This window comes from Pongo abelii, chromosome X, assembly GCF_028885655.2.
Source record: "Pongo abelii isolate AG06213 chromosome X, NHGRI_mPonAbe1-v2.0_pri, whole genome shotgun sequence".
NCBI lineage: Eukaryota > Metazoa > Chordata > Mammalia > Primates > Hominidae > Pongo > Pongo abelii.
Window position 1 is genome coordinate 75,699,413 of NC_072008.2, and position 15,106 is coordinate 75,714,518.

The 15,106-nt window shown below is 39.5% G+C and overlaps 1 protein-coding gene across 1 annotated transcript in view; it reads right to left on the reverse strand.

Annotated features, from left to right (window-relative positions):
• TEX11 (testis expressed 11) overlaps window positions 1-15,106 on the reverse strand; it is a 377,626-nt gene that overhangs the window by 338,306 nt on the left and 24,214 nt on the right. The window contains exon 3 of the mRNA XM_024240693.3: window positions 6,760-6,881. Within this exon, the coding sequence (XP_024096461.1) occupies window positions 6,760-6,881 (122 nt within the window). The remainder of the gene's footprint in view (window positions 1-6,759; window positions 6,882-15,106) is intronic.

A 15,106-nucleotide genomic window follows, 5' to 3' on the forward strand; every position in this document is an offset into this window, starting at 1 on the left:
AGATGGGTTGATGGACAAATGTATATGTGATAAAGCAAATATGGTAAAATGTTTACAACTGTAGAATGTAAGTGGCTGTTACATAGGTGTCCAGTGTAATATTCTTTCAACTTTTCTGTTTGAAAATGTTTATTTTATTTTATTTTTTTCTTTTTATTATTATTATTATTATTATTATTATACTTTAGGCTCTATGGTACATGTGCACAACGTGAAGGTAAGTTACATATGTATACATGTGCCATGCTGGTGCGCTGCACCCACCAACTCGTCATCTAGCATTAGGTATATCTCCCAATGCTATCCCTCCCCCCTCCCCCCACCCCACAACAGTCCCCGAAGTGTGATGTTCCCCTTCCTGTGTCCATGTGTTCTCATTGTTCAATTCCCACCTATGAGTGAGAATATGCGGTGTTTGGTTTTTTGTTCTTGCAATAGTTTACTGAGAATGATGATTTCCAATTTCATCCATGTCCCTACAAAGGACATGAACTCATCATTTTTTATGGCTGCATAGTATTCCATGGTGTATATGTGCCACATTTTCTTAATCCAGTCTATCATTGTTGGACATTTGGGTTGGTTCCAAGTCTTTGCTATTGTGAATAATGCTGCAATAAACATACATGTGCATGTGTCTTTATAGCAGCATGATTTATAGTCCTTTGGGTATATACCCAGTAATGGGATGGCTGGGTCAAATGGAATTTCTAGCTCTAGATCCCTGAGGAATCGCCACACTGACTTCCACAATGGTTGAACTAGTTTACAGTCCCACCAACAGTGTAAAAGTGTTCCTATTTCTCCACATCCTCTCCAGCACCTGTTGTTTCCTGACTTTTTAATGATTGCCATTCTAACTGGTGTGAGATGGTATCTCATTGTGGTTTTGATTTGCATTTCTCTGATGGCCAGTGATGGTGAGCATTTTTTCATGTGTTTTTTGGCTGCATACATGTCTTCTTTTGAGAAGTGTCTGTTCATGTCCTTCGCCCACTTTTTGATGGGGTTGTTTGTTTTTTCTTGTAAATTTGTTGGAGTTCATTGTAGATTCTGGATATTAGCCCTTTGTCAGATGAGCAGGTTGCGAAAATTTTCTCCCATTTTGTAGGTTGCCTGTTCACTCTGATGGTAGTTTCCTTTGCTGTGCAGAAGCTCTTTAGTTTAATTAGATCCCATTTGTCAATTTTGGCTTTTGTTGCCATTGCTTTTGGTGTTTTAGACATGAAGTCCTTGCCCATGCCTATGTCCTGAATGGTAATGCCTAGGTTTTCTTCTAGGGTTTTTATGGTTTTAGGTCTAACATTTAAGTCTTTAATCCACCTTGAATTGATTTTTGTATAAGGTGTAAGGAAGGGATCCAGTTTCAGCTTTCTACATATGGCTAGCCAGTTTTCCCAGCACCATTTATTAAATAGGGAATCCTTTCCCCATTTCTTGTTTTTGTCAGGTTTGTCAAAGATCAGATAGTTGTAGATATGTGGCATTATTTCTGACGGCTCTGTTCTGTTCCATTGATCTATATCTCTGTTTTGGTACCAGTACCATGCTGTTTTGGTTACTGTAGCCTTGTAGTATAGTTTGAAGTCAGGTAGTGTGATGCCTCCAGCTTTGTTCTTTTGGCTTAGGATTGACTTGGCGATGCGGGCTCTTTTTTGGTTCCATATGAACTTTAAAGTAGTTTTTTCCAATTCTGTGAAGAAAGTCATTGGTAACTTGATGGGGATGGCATTGAATCTGTAAATTACCTTGGGAAGGATGGCCATTTTCATGATATTGATTCTTCCTACCCATGAGCATGGAATGTTCTTCCATTTCTTTGTATCCTCTTTTATTTCCTTGAGCAGTGGTTTGTAGTTCTCCTTGAAGAGGTCCTTCACATCCCTTGTAAGTTGGATTCCTAGGTATTTTATTCTCTTTGAAGCAATTGTGAATGGGAGTTCACTCATGATTTGGCTCTCTGTTTGTCTGTTATTGATGTATAAGAATGCTTGTGATTTTTGTACATTGATTTTGTATCCTGAGACTTTGCTGAAGTTGCTTATCAGCTTAAGGAGATTTTGGGCTGAGACAATGGGGTTTTCTAGATATACTATCATGTCATCTGCAAACAGGGACAATTTGACTTCCTCTTTTCCTACTTGAATACCCTTGATTTCCTTCTCCTGCCTAATTGCCCTGGCCAGAACTTCCAACACTATGTTGAATAGAAGTGGTGAGAGAGGGCATCCCTGTCTTGTGCCAGTTTTCAAAGGGAATGCTTCCAGTTTTTGCCCATTCAGTATGATATTGGCTGTGGGTTTGTCATAGATAGCTCTTATTATTTTGAGATACGTCCCATCAATACCTAATTTATTGAGAGTTTTTAGCATGAAGGGCTGTTGAATTTTGTCAAAGGCCTTTTCTGCATCTATTGAGATAATCATGTGGTTTTTGTCTTTGGTTCTGTTTATATGCTGGATTACATTTATTGATTTGTGTATATTGAACCAGCCTTGCATCCCAGGGATGAAGCCCACTTGATCATGGTGGAGAAGCTTTTTGATGTGCTGCTGGATTCGGTTTGCCAGTATTTTATTGAGGATTTTTGCATCAATGTTCATCAGGGATATTGGTCTAAAATTCTCTTTTTTTGTTGTGTCTCTGCCAGGCTTTGGTATCAGGATGATGCTGGCCTCATAAAATGAGTTAGGGAGGATTCCCTCTTTTTCTATTGATTGGAATAGTTTCAGAAGGAATGGTACCAGTTCCTCTTTGTACCTCTGGTAGAATTCGGCTGTGAACCCATCTGGTCCTGGACTTTTTTTGGTTGGTAAGCTATTGATTATTGCCACAATTTCAGCTCCTGTTATTGGTCTATTCAGAGATTCAACTTCTTCCTGGTTTAGTCTTGGGAGGGTGTATGTGTTGAGGAATTTATCCATTTCTTCTAGATTTTCTAGTTTATTTGCGTAGAGGTGTTTGTAATATTCTCTGATGGTAGTTTGTATTTCTGTGGGATCGGTGGTGATATGTTTATTTTAAAATGTTGGGAAAACAGAGCAAATTGCCTTTTATGATGCCAGAAATATTACATGTACAGTATAATTATAGCTAAATAACATTTAAACAGTAAAACTATTAAAGAAAATACATTAAAATAATAGTAGTTATATTGAAGTGGTGTGTTTGCATGTGATTTTGTATCCATTTTTTTAAACTTTCTGTAAAGTTATGCTACTTTATGATTTTAAATAAATTCTTGTATTTTCTCATATTGTGTTAGAAAGGATAAGATAAACTATGATTGTAAATACTTCATAATCACAAAACATATTTATTCAACACATATGTATTAAGCACCTAAGATGTGGCAGGTTTTGTCTTAGGTTTACATAAATGTATAATGATAAGCATGGTAAATACATGCTGCAAACAGAAGTAAATAATACGAAGATTAGACTTTCCAGAAAGAAAATAAATTCAAGGCATTTCCAAAACCAAGCAGATCTTCTTCAAAAATAAAACCAAACTCTTATGGCTCATGCCTGTAATTCTAACACTGGGAGGCCAAAGAGGGCAGATTGCTTGAGCTCAGGAATTCGAGACTAGCCTGTGCAACATGGAGAAACCCCATCTCTATGAAAAATACAAAAAATTAGCTGGGCATGGTGGCACATGCCTGCAGTCCCAGCTACTCGGAGGGCTGAGGGGGAACACTTGAGCTCAGGAGGTCGAGGATGCAGTAAGCCGAGATTATGCAACTGCACTCCAGACCAAGACACTGTCTCAAAAAACAAACAAACAAAAAAACAAACCCAAACTCTTGGAATCTTATAATTTGTTTTCACTAACAGCTAAGTACGGTAAGAGGTTATGATCTAAAAAGAGATTTACCACCAGGCACGGTGGCTCACACCTGTAATCCCAGCACTTTGGGAGGCTGAGGTGGGTGGATCTCTTGAGGCCAGGAGTTTGAGACTAGCCTGGCCAACATGGCAAAAACACATCTCTACTAAAAACACAAAAATTAGCCAGGTGTGGTGGCGCCTGCCTATAATCCCAGCTACTTGGGAGGCTGAGGCACGAGAACTGCTTCAAACCAGGAGGCAGAGGTTGCAGTGAGCTGAGATCCTGACACTGCACTCCAGCCTGGGCAACAGAGTGTGATTGTCTTATAAAAAAAAAATACTGAGATACCACCTCACAGTCACTAGGATGACTACTATCAATAAAAAAACAGAACAACAAGTATTGGTGATAATGTGAAGAAACTGGTACCCTTGTTCACTATTAATAGAAATGTAAAATGGTGTAGTTGCTATGGAAAACAGTATGGTGGTTCCTCAAAAAATTAAAAAGAGAATCGCCATATGATACAGCAATTCCAATTCTGGGTATATATCCAAAAGAACTAAATGCAGGGACTTGAACAGAAATTTCCATACCAATGCTCATAGCAACATTATTCACAATAGGCAAAAGGTAGATGCAACCCAAGTGTCCATCAACAAATGAATGGATAAACAAAATGTGGTATACACATACAATGGATTATTCAGTCTTAAAAAGGAAGGAAATTCTGACACATGCTGCAACATGGATGAACCTTGAAGACATTATACTAAGAGAAATAAACCAGCCACAAAAAGACAATTATTACATGATTCCACTTACATGAGGTACCGAGAGTAGTCAAATTTATAGAGACAGAAATTAGAATGATGGTTGACAAGCTGATCCCAAAATTTGTAAGAATTTTAGAGGGCAAGGGGGAGTTGCCTAATGGGTATAGAGTTTCAGTTTTGCAAGATGAAAAGGGTTCTGGATAATAGCTCTACAATGTGAACATACTTAACACAAGGGAACTATATACCTAAAGATAGTTAAGATGGTAAATTTTATGTTATGTGTATTTTACCACAATAAAAAACACAATGAGATAACAGTTCATACCCACTAGGATGACTATAATCAAAAAGACAAATAATGACAAATGTCAGCAAGGAGGTGGAAAAACTGGATCCCTCTATCCCTCTTTTTTTTTTTTTTTTTTTTTTTTTGAGACGGAGTCTCGCTCTGTCGCCCAGGCTGGAGTGCAGTGGTGCAATCTCGGCTCATTGCAAGCTCTGCCTCCCGGGTTCACGCCATTCTCCTGCCTCAGCCTCCCAAGTAGCTGGGACTACAGGCGCCTGCCACCATGCCCAGCTAATTTTTGTATTTTTAGTAGAGACAGGGTTTCACCGTGTTAGCCAGGATGGCCTCGATCTCCTGACCTCCTGATCTGCCCGCCTCAGCCTCCCAAAGTGCTGGGATTACAGGCGTGAGTCACTGCGCCCAGCCAACTGGATCCCTCTTGTATTGCTAGTGGGAATGTAAAATGGTGCAGCCACTTTGGAAAACAATCTGGCAGCAGCAAACCAACATGGCACATGTATACATATGTAACATATGTAACAAACCTGCCCATTGTGCACATGTACCCTAGAACTTAAAATTTAAAAAAAGTAAAAAAAAAAAAAAAAAAAAAAAGTTTAGAGTTAACACATGGCCCAGCAATTTCATTCTTAGGTACAAACCTAAGAAAAACGAAAACATAAAAATCTGTACATGAGTATTCATAGCAGCATTATTCATAATAGCCAAAAGGTGGAAGCAATGAAAACGTTCATGAATAGATGAATGGACAAACAAAATATGGTATATCCATACAATGGGATATTATTCAGTCATAAAAATGTATGAAGTACAAATACATGCAACAATATGGATGAACTTTGAAAACATCTTGCTAAGTGAAAGCAGTCAGTGAACCACACATTGTATGATTCTATTTATATAAAATGTCCTCATTAGGCAAAACCATAGAGACCAAAAGTAGATTAGTGGTTGCCTAGGGCTGAGGGTGAGGGAGGGAAGAGGATGGGAGGAAATGGAGAGTGTTTGTGAATGGGTGTGAGGTTTCTTTTTGAGGTGATGAAAATATTCTAAAATTAACTAACTATGGTGATAGGTGCACAACAACTCTGTGAAATACTAAAAATTATTGAATTGTATAGTTGAAATGGGTGAATTGCATGGTATGTAAATTATATCTAAAGGTATTTATATATACATAAACACATATATACATATATAGATACATATATATATATAAAGAGGAAGAGAGATTTACAATAAACTTTCTTCTCACCTTTCCATATAAGTAGTCACCAAAATGGAAGTATTTGCCCAAGGTAAATGTTCTCAAAAGTGTTTCAAGCCTCAAGACAACTTCCATATTAAGTAAGTAACAGACCTTCATTTAAACATTAGAAAATTACCCCCCAGAAAAGCACTTCTGAAGGCTTATAGTCAACTGAGTTCTCCACTACTGGGTGGCTCCACTACTTTGCTGCAAAGGGAAGGAAAAGAGAGCTAGTATGTGCCCAGGACTTTATATATGTTATTTTGTTTACTATTCACAACAACACTTGGAGGTGGGTATTACTATTATCATTTAACAGATGAGAAAACTGAAGCCTGGAGAGGTTAATAAATATTAATAATAAATAACATTACTAATAAATAAATAAATAAATAATAAATATTAAACGAGCACATGTTTTCCCATTGGTTTCTAAAATTTTTCCCCCTAAATTAGGTGTGAACATCCAAAAATAGATTTTTATATGTTTAGCAATGGTTAAGCATGAAGACTACTTTTTTACCTATAAAATACATTGGTTAAAATGAAGAATCATCAAAACTTATCATAAACAGAATTATTTTTATACTAACCTGAGTGTCTGTTATTTCAGCCATAGACTCCCTGTTGATATTTGCTATGTCGCTGAAGAGTCTATCAATTGCCTCTGGTATGTTAGGTGAATTATCATTTGTAACCAGGTTTTCAACAACTTCTGAAATAACAATGGATGATAAATGTGCTGTGAACTATTACCATTGGCTAAATGTAGCAAATCATTTTTAAACCTATGCCTAAATCATTGTCCAAATGAATACAGCATGAAGGAACTTGATCCTTAGAGTAAAACCAAACTGGAGACTTAAAGTTTCTTTAAGCTAGAGTACAATTTTCAAATAAAATTTGCATTCTTTGGGAGTCAAAGTAAAATGCATTGACTTCACAAATAGCAATGTTATTAGGTAATATTAAAAGTACAAAACAGGCCAAGCATGGTGGCACACGTCTTTAGTCCTAGCTAGTCCAAAGGCTGAGGTGGGAGGATCACTTGAGTCCAGGAGTTCAAGGCTACAGTGAGCTACGATCCTGCCACTGTACTCCATCCAGCATGGGCTACAGAGTGAGACCCTTTCTCTAAAACAAACAAAAAACCCTACAAAACTGAACTTAACAATGTCTTCAAAACTAGAAAATGTAGAAATTCTGAAAGAAGATCTGGATATGTGCCCTGTAAAACTGAAAAACTTATTAATATTTTCACACATTAGACAGACATAGCTAACTGCTGGCTCTGAAGTCTTGAACTTACTTCGCGAGAAAAAAATGACATGCTCAATTAGCAACATTAACCAGCTATTGAATCTGCACAAATGATGTCACCATTTTCTAAATGGTCTCAGCTCCAGACTCCACATAGCTGAATCTTACTAGGCCATGGAATTCCTTCAAACGCAAGCATTAGCTGGGCAGGATGTTCCACGCCTGTAGTACCAACTACTCAGGAGGCTGTGGCAGGAGGATCCCTTGAGCCCAGGAGTTTGAAACAGGCTGGGCAACATAGCAAGACACCATCTAAAAAAAAAAAAACTGGAACTAAAACTAGGCCAGGCGCAGTGGTTCATGCTTGTAATCCCAGCACATTGGGAGGCTGAGGCAGGCAGATCACTTCAGGCCAGGAATTCGAGACCAGCCTGGTCAACATGGCAAAACCCCATCTCTATTAAAAATACAAAAATTAGCTAGGCGTCGTGTGCCCGCCTGTAATCCCAGCTACTGGGGTGGCTGAGGCATAAGAATTGCTTGAGCCTGGGAGGTTGAGATTGTAGTTAGCTCAGATCATGCCACTGAATTCCAGCCTGGGCAACAGAGCAAGACTGTGTCTCAAAAAAAAACAAAAACAAAAAAAACTAAAACTAAACAATAAGCATGATGTAGAATCACAACTGATGCCCTTCATATTATCAAAATTGAGGTTTTTTTCAAACTCATGTGACAGAAATGTCCATAAGCTACATATTTCTAATTTCTTGCAACATTCCTGAGCCTCAAATTAGCAAAAATGTTATTAATATTCATAACAGTACTATAAAAGCACCTTCTAAAAGATTTTTAAGCTGCTAAAATAAACAGAACTTTTACCTTGCTACAATAAAAAATAAATCAGCTACAAAAATTTCAATTAAACAAATGCTTGAGGTGATGGATATCCTATTTACCCTGATGTGATTATTACACATTATATGTCTGTATCAAAATATCTCATGTATCCCATAAATATATACACCTACTATGTACGCATAAAAATAAAAATTAAAAATTAAAATTCTAGCTAAACATAAGACTATATATTCAAATAAAGACTTCACAAAGCAAATTAAAAAGTATTTAAAATTCACACATTTTAAATACTTTAGGTGAAAAAATACATATGAAAAGAAAAATACAAAAATTAGCCAGGCACAGTGGCGCGTGCCTGCAGTCCCAGCTACTCCAGAAGGTGAGACAGGAGAATCGCTTGAACCAAGGAGGCAGAGGTTGCAGTGAGCCGAGATCGGCCACTGCACTCCAGCCTGGGCAACAGAACAAGACTCCATCTCAAACAAAAAAAAAAAAAAAAGAAAAAAGAAAAAAGAAACCCTCTATCTTTCTTTTTCCCATAAGTTGTTTAATGGAAAGACTGATGTTAAATATCTTGACTCCTCTAAGATTAGGTAAGTATTGGGCTGAGGGGCATATATTTATATAGCCCTTACTCAAAATATTGGTAACAGAATCAGGGAGATTTTAAAATTGATGTTTTTAAAAATACAAATATTGTTTAAAAAACAGATTTTTAAAAATATTTTTGAGAAGAAAACAAAACCCCAATATAAACTTTCATTTGTTTGTTTTGTTTTTAAGACAGAGTCTCACTCTGTCACCTAGGCTGAAGTACAGTGGCCGATCTTGGCTCACTGCAATCTCCGCCTCCCAGGTTCAAGCAATTCTCCTGCCTCAGCCTCCTGAGTAGCTGGGACTACAAGCACATGCCACCATGTTTTAAAAAAAACATCCTGGCCAGCTGTGGTGGCTCATGCCTGTAATCCTAACAGTTTGGGAGGCTGAGGCAGGTAGACTGCTTGAGCTCAGGAGTTTGAGACCAGCCTGGGGAACACCGTGAGACTTCATCTCCACAAAAAACTTAAAAATTAGCTGGGTGTGGTGGCTCACACCTGTAGTTCCAGCTACTCGGTGGCTGAGGTGAGAGGATCACTGCAGCCCAGGAGGTGGAAGCTGCAGTTAAGCTATGATCATGCCACAGCACTCCAGCTGGGTGACAGAACAAGACCTTGTCTCTCAAAAAAAAATCCTAAGATGTTATTGTAGAATACCAATAATAGTTTCTGGTTACATAGTTTATGAGACTATGAAGACATATATTTTGATTTGTGAATGTTCTCTTGAGTGGTTAATGTTTTATTAACTCATTTTTGTCTAAATAATTCTGGTCCTTTCAAAACATATTTTCAGTGTTATTCAGCTGAGCAACTTCACTGACACCAGCTGAGGCAATGACAGCATTGCAGTCCTTTAAGGATAAAATGCAGTCAGCAAAGCTGGGTAAGTGATAGAGATCACATAGCTGAAAGGTTGAGAGTTACACTGTAAAGAAGAGATTTGCATCTGGGAGAAGCTCAGAAAAGAAATTCTATTTTTTGTTTTTGTTTTTGTTTTTGTTTTGAGACAGGGTCTTGCTATGTTGCCCAGTCTGGCCTCAAACTCTTGGGCTTAAGTGATCCTCCCATCCAAGTAGCTGGCATTACAGGTGTGTGCCACTGCACCCGACGAAAATAACTTCTATAAATGTAGTCTACAGCTGGGCAAAGTGTCTCACGCTTGTAATCCCAGCAATTTGGGAGGCCAAGGCAAGGGGATTGCTTGAGCCCAGGAGTTCGAGACTACCCTGGGCAATATAGGCAGACCCCATCTTTACAAATAAATAAATAAAATTAGCCAGCCATGGTAGCCCACACCTGTGGTCCCAGCTACTCGGGTGGTTGAGGTGGGAGGATCGCTTGAGCCTAGGAGGTTGAAGCTACAGTGAGCTGTGATCACGCCATTGCACTCCAGCCTGAGCGGCAGAGACTGTCTCAAATACAAAATGCAGTCTACTCCTGAGATGAGAAGACAGCAAACTGTATTAAGGTTTTATCAAGCAAGATTGTACGTTTTGAAAAAAATTATTAAATTATCTTCCTGGCTACAGAAAGAAACTATGATTTACAGCATGATTTCAGTCCATTTAATTTAAATGAGATGCATTCTAGTTAAAACTGGGGGAGGGGGTCATTCAATTGAGGCAGCCACATTAATCTGTATCAATTAATTCTGATTAAGTAGATAACATTCTAGGTACTGTATAATGAAAAATAAACATTTTCCCTGTCCTTGAGGAAGGGAGCTTCTGTTACAACATGCAAAAATCTATCAACTGTCCTGCCAATTCTTTCCCTGTGACCTCCATCAGCTCAACCAGTCATTCAAAAGCCAAAGCAGCTCAAAGACCTGCCAAAATCAATTCAAGATTTTACTCCAAGTCACAATAATTATATACAACTTCTTTAGTGAGAAAAGAACCAGAAATGACAATAAAATTAACATTTGCATATTGCTTTCCAGTCTCGAAGCTTTTTCATATGCATTCTCATTTAATCTTCAATCTATTCTGTAAGGAAGATTTTTTTATTTCATAAGAAGTGGAAACTAAGTTTTAACAAAATGAAGTGACTTTTTAAAAATCAGGCCTTTTTGCTGGATAAAGTGACTTCTTGATGGTGATAAAATAGAAAGTAGTAAGCTAGGACTTGAATTCAGGTTTTCTGATTTGAAATCCTGTACTTTCCAGTATACTGGTTCTATCAGGAAGGATCTGGAACAAGTGACAAGCTAGGACACTCAGACAACTGAAAAACAGCAGAGAGGAAAGAAATGAGCCAAAAGCATTCAGAGCGCTACACTATAGCTCTGATTGTGGGCTAAAGACAACTATTCAAACTGCAGAGGTTGGTTTGAATGAGGACAGCCAAAATATCCAAAACAGTGTCAAAAGGGTCTGGCAAAATCAGGCAAACAGGTTTAGTCATAGACTAAAATTACATTGTAAATCGTAATTTCTATCCACGGTCACAAAGATAATAATTTTTCCTATACAATGTTCCAGGAAGTCCCAAATGACAAATTGGATATGGTACAAGAGAATCCAAGCAGCGAGTCATAAAGCAGAAGTCAGATGGAACTGTATGTACCATAGTTCCAACAGATCTATTCACAGCAGTGTATTGTAGTTCTGAGCAGTGTCCTGATCCTGGAGAGTAACTAGGGATGGATGCAGGGCAGGCTAACCTCATGAAAATCATGACAAGCAGAAATGATACACCTCCACAGATGAAAAGCTCCAGCTCTCTGCTTCATGGTGGGGAGGGAAAAGAGTTGATCTGTGCCTCTAGTGCCCCAGCTTCTCCAGAGCTGCCAAAAGAACTTGCATATATCTCTCTAGTTTTGAGGCTCAGATGGGTCCAGCAAACTCTAACTGCTCAGGGGAGAATGGGAGACAGTGGCTTGAGCTGGTACATGCCATGGCTCTCTACTCTGGCTCAGCCCAGAACAAGCAGACAAAAACCACAGCTTCCAGCTTCTTTCTGGGGAGAGAAAGAGGTGGTAGAGGCCCCCAGAATCTCTGCCAAGGCTAATTGGTGGGGCCCTTCTCCTGTACAAGACAAGCCCATGAAGAATGAGAGAGGTGCCTTAACACAGGCACCAACAGTGGGTAAAGGAAAATGAAGAACCAGGCAAAGATGTTCCAAACAAAGGAACAAGATAATCTCCATAAACCAACCCTAATAAATAGAGTTATATAATTTACCTGACAGAGAATTAAAACAACTCTCATGAAGATGCTCACTGAGGTCAAGAGAACAATGCATGAACAAAGTGAGAATTCCAACAGAGATAGAAAATATTTTAAAATACCAAAAATTTCTCCAAGAAGATATACAAATGGCCAACAGGTATATGGAAAAAATCTCAACATCACTAATCATCAGGGAAATGAAAACTAAAATTTAAAATTACAATGATATATCACCTCACATCCATTAAGATAACCACTATCAAAAAATAGAAAATAAGGCCAGGCGCAGTGGCTTATGCCTGTAATCCCAGCACATTGGGAGGCCGAGGCAGGTGGATCACTTGAGGTCAGGAGTTCAAGACCAGCCTGAGCAACATGGTGAAACCCCGTCTCTACTAAAAATACAAAAATTAGCTGGGCATGGTGGCGCCACCTGTAGTGCCAGGTACTTGGGAGGCTGAAGCAGGAGAATTGCTCGAACCTGGAAGACAGAGGTTGCAGTGAGCCAAGATCGAGCCACTACACTCCATCCTGGGTAAGAGTGAGACACTGTCACAAAAAAAAAAAAAAGAAAAAGAAAGAAAGAAAGAAAGAAAGAAAGAAGGAAGGAAGGAAGGAAGGAAGGAAGGAAGGAAGGAAGGAAAGAAAATAAGAAGTATTGGTGAGGATGTAGAGAAATTGGAACTCTTGTACACTGTTGGTAGGATGGCAAAATGGTGCAGCTGCTATGGAACACAGTATGAAGGTTCTTCAAAAAATTAAAAATACAACTCGCATATGATACAGCAATTACACTTCTGGGTATTTATCCACATGAATTGAAATCAGGGTCTTGAAGAGATATTAGCACTCCCATGTTCACTGTAGCACTATTCACAATAGCCAAGATATGGAAATGATGCAAATGTCCACCAGCAAATGAATGGATAAAGAAACTGTGGTATATACATACAATAAAATGCCATTTAGTCTTCAAAAAGAAGTAAATTCCATAATACATGACAATACGGATGAACCTTGAGGACATTATACTAAGTGAAATAAGCTAGTCACAAGACAAATACTACATGGTTCCACTTACATGAAATACCTAAAATAGTCAAATTCATAGAACCAAAGAGTAGAATGGTGGTTTCCAAGGGCTGGGGGAAAGCGGTAACAGGGAGTTACTAAGCAACGGGCATAAAGTTTCAGTCAAGCAAGATGAATAAGCACTACAGATCTGCTATACAATACTATACTTACAGTCAATAATGTATACTTAAAATTTTGCTGACAGCAAATCTCATATTAAACATTCTTACCACAATAAAAAGAGAAATGATACAACTCCAAAGCTAAACAGGTGCCTAGAATATGCCCCTAGTATGTTAAAGCTCAAATCTGATGGCCAGTATAACTTAATCCAAACCAACACCTTCCCTACTCTACAATGCTACTATTCTTTCTTCCTTTGAATACAACAGGCTCAGAGAATAGAGCAAACCTAAACCTACAAACTGGACTCATCGGAAGATAAAGCAATGTTAAGTTTTGGAAGGCAATTGCCTGGGGGTGGGGGGAGGCAAGAGCTGACAATATCATGCTAATCACAAAGGAATTTCCAACTTGATTCTGGTGAGGAAACCTATCTAGTCACATTCAGAACACTAAACTTTAGAGACTAAAAGGATAGCTGTGAATGCAGTGGTTCACACCTGAAGCCAACACATCTCAGAGTCTCGCCCAAGGCCCACAGCAGCAAGGCCCACAGTGGGTATGTACTTCCTGGTTATCATTGATGGTTATTCAGGGCCCAAGGGCTCTTTAGTTAGCAGGTGATGAATCCTACCAGGTCTGTATCCTTCCCTTCAAGGCAGTGCATTCACAGCTGTGGTGGCTACAGGGAGAGACCCCTTCTGCTTAAGAAAAGCAGATGGAGGAGTAAGTCTTGAGCTTAGGTGCCACCTTGGCCACAGTAGGGAAAAACACCAAGCAGGCTCTTGGGGTCCAGGATTCCAGTCCTTGGCTCTTGGACACCGTCTCTGGACCTAACCTGGGTCAGAGAAGAGCCCACTATCCTGAATGATGAGTCCCAGGCCTGGAAGATTCACCAGAAGCTGACTGAAGAGCCCTTGGGCCTTAAGTAAAGATCGGCAGTAGCCTGGCATTACTCCCCATGGGCCTGTAGTGGTGGGCATAAGGATAGACTCCTTTGCCTGGGGAAAAAGGAGGGAAGAGTGGGAAGGACATTGTCTGGGGGTTTCAACACTAGCTCAACCACAGTAGATTAGTGCACCAGGTAGATGTCTAAGGTTTCCATCTCCAGGTCCCGGCTCCCAGACAGCCAGCATCTCTGGACCCACCCAGGGCCTGGGAGAACTCCATACCCTTAAGAGAAAGACAAAAGGCTGGCTGGCTTCACCACCTGCTGATTGTAGAGCTCTAGGGCCTTGAGTGAACAAAGGTGGTAGCAGCGGGCCTTGGTTACAAAGGTGGTTACAGCAGGCCTTGGGGGAGACCCAGTACTGTGCTGGCTTCAGGTTTGACCCAGTACAGTCTCGGCAGTGGTGGCCATGGGGATGCTTCTGTCACCCCTCCCCCAGATCCAGGCTTTCAGCACAGAGAGAGAGACTCTGGGATAAAGTAAGAGAGAGAAAAGCCTCTGCTGGGTAATCTAGAGAATGCTTCTGGATCTCACGGAAGGCCACCAAGGTGGTACCTCTATGAGTCTGCAAGAAACAAAGCATTACTGTACTTGGGGTGCCCCCAAAGCAGACACAGTTTAGATCACAACACCAAAGTCTTTTCATATATCTGGAAAGCCTTCCAAAGAAGGACAGGTACAAATAAGCCCAGACAGTAAAGACTGCAATAAAGACTTAACTCTTCAATGCCCAGACACCAAAGAACATCTACTAGCATCAACACCATCCAGGAAAACATGACCTCACCAAATGAACTAAATAAGCCACTAGGGACCAGCCTGGAGAAACAGAGACATGTGACCTTTCAGAGAGATAATTCAAAATAGCTGTGTTGAGGAAACTCAAAGAAATTCAATATAACAC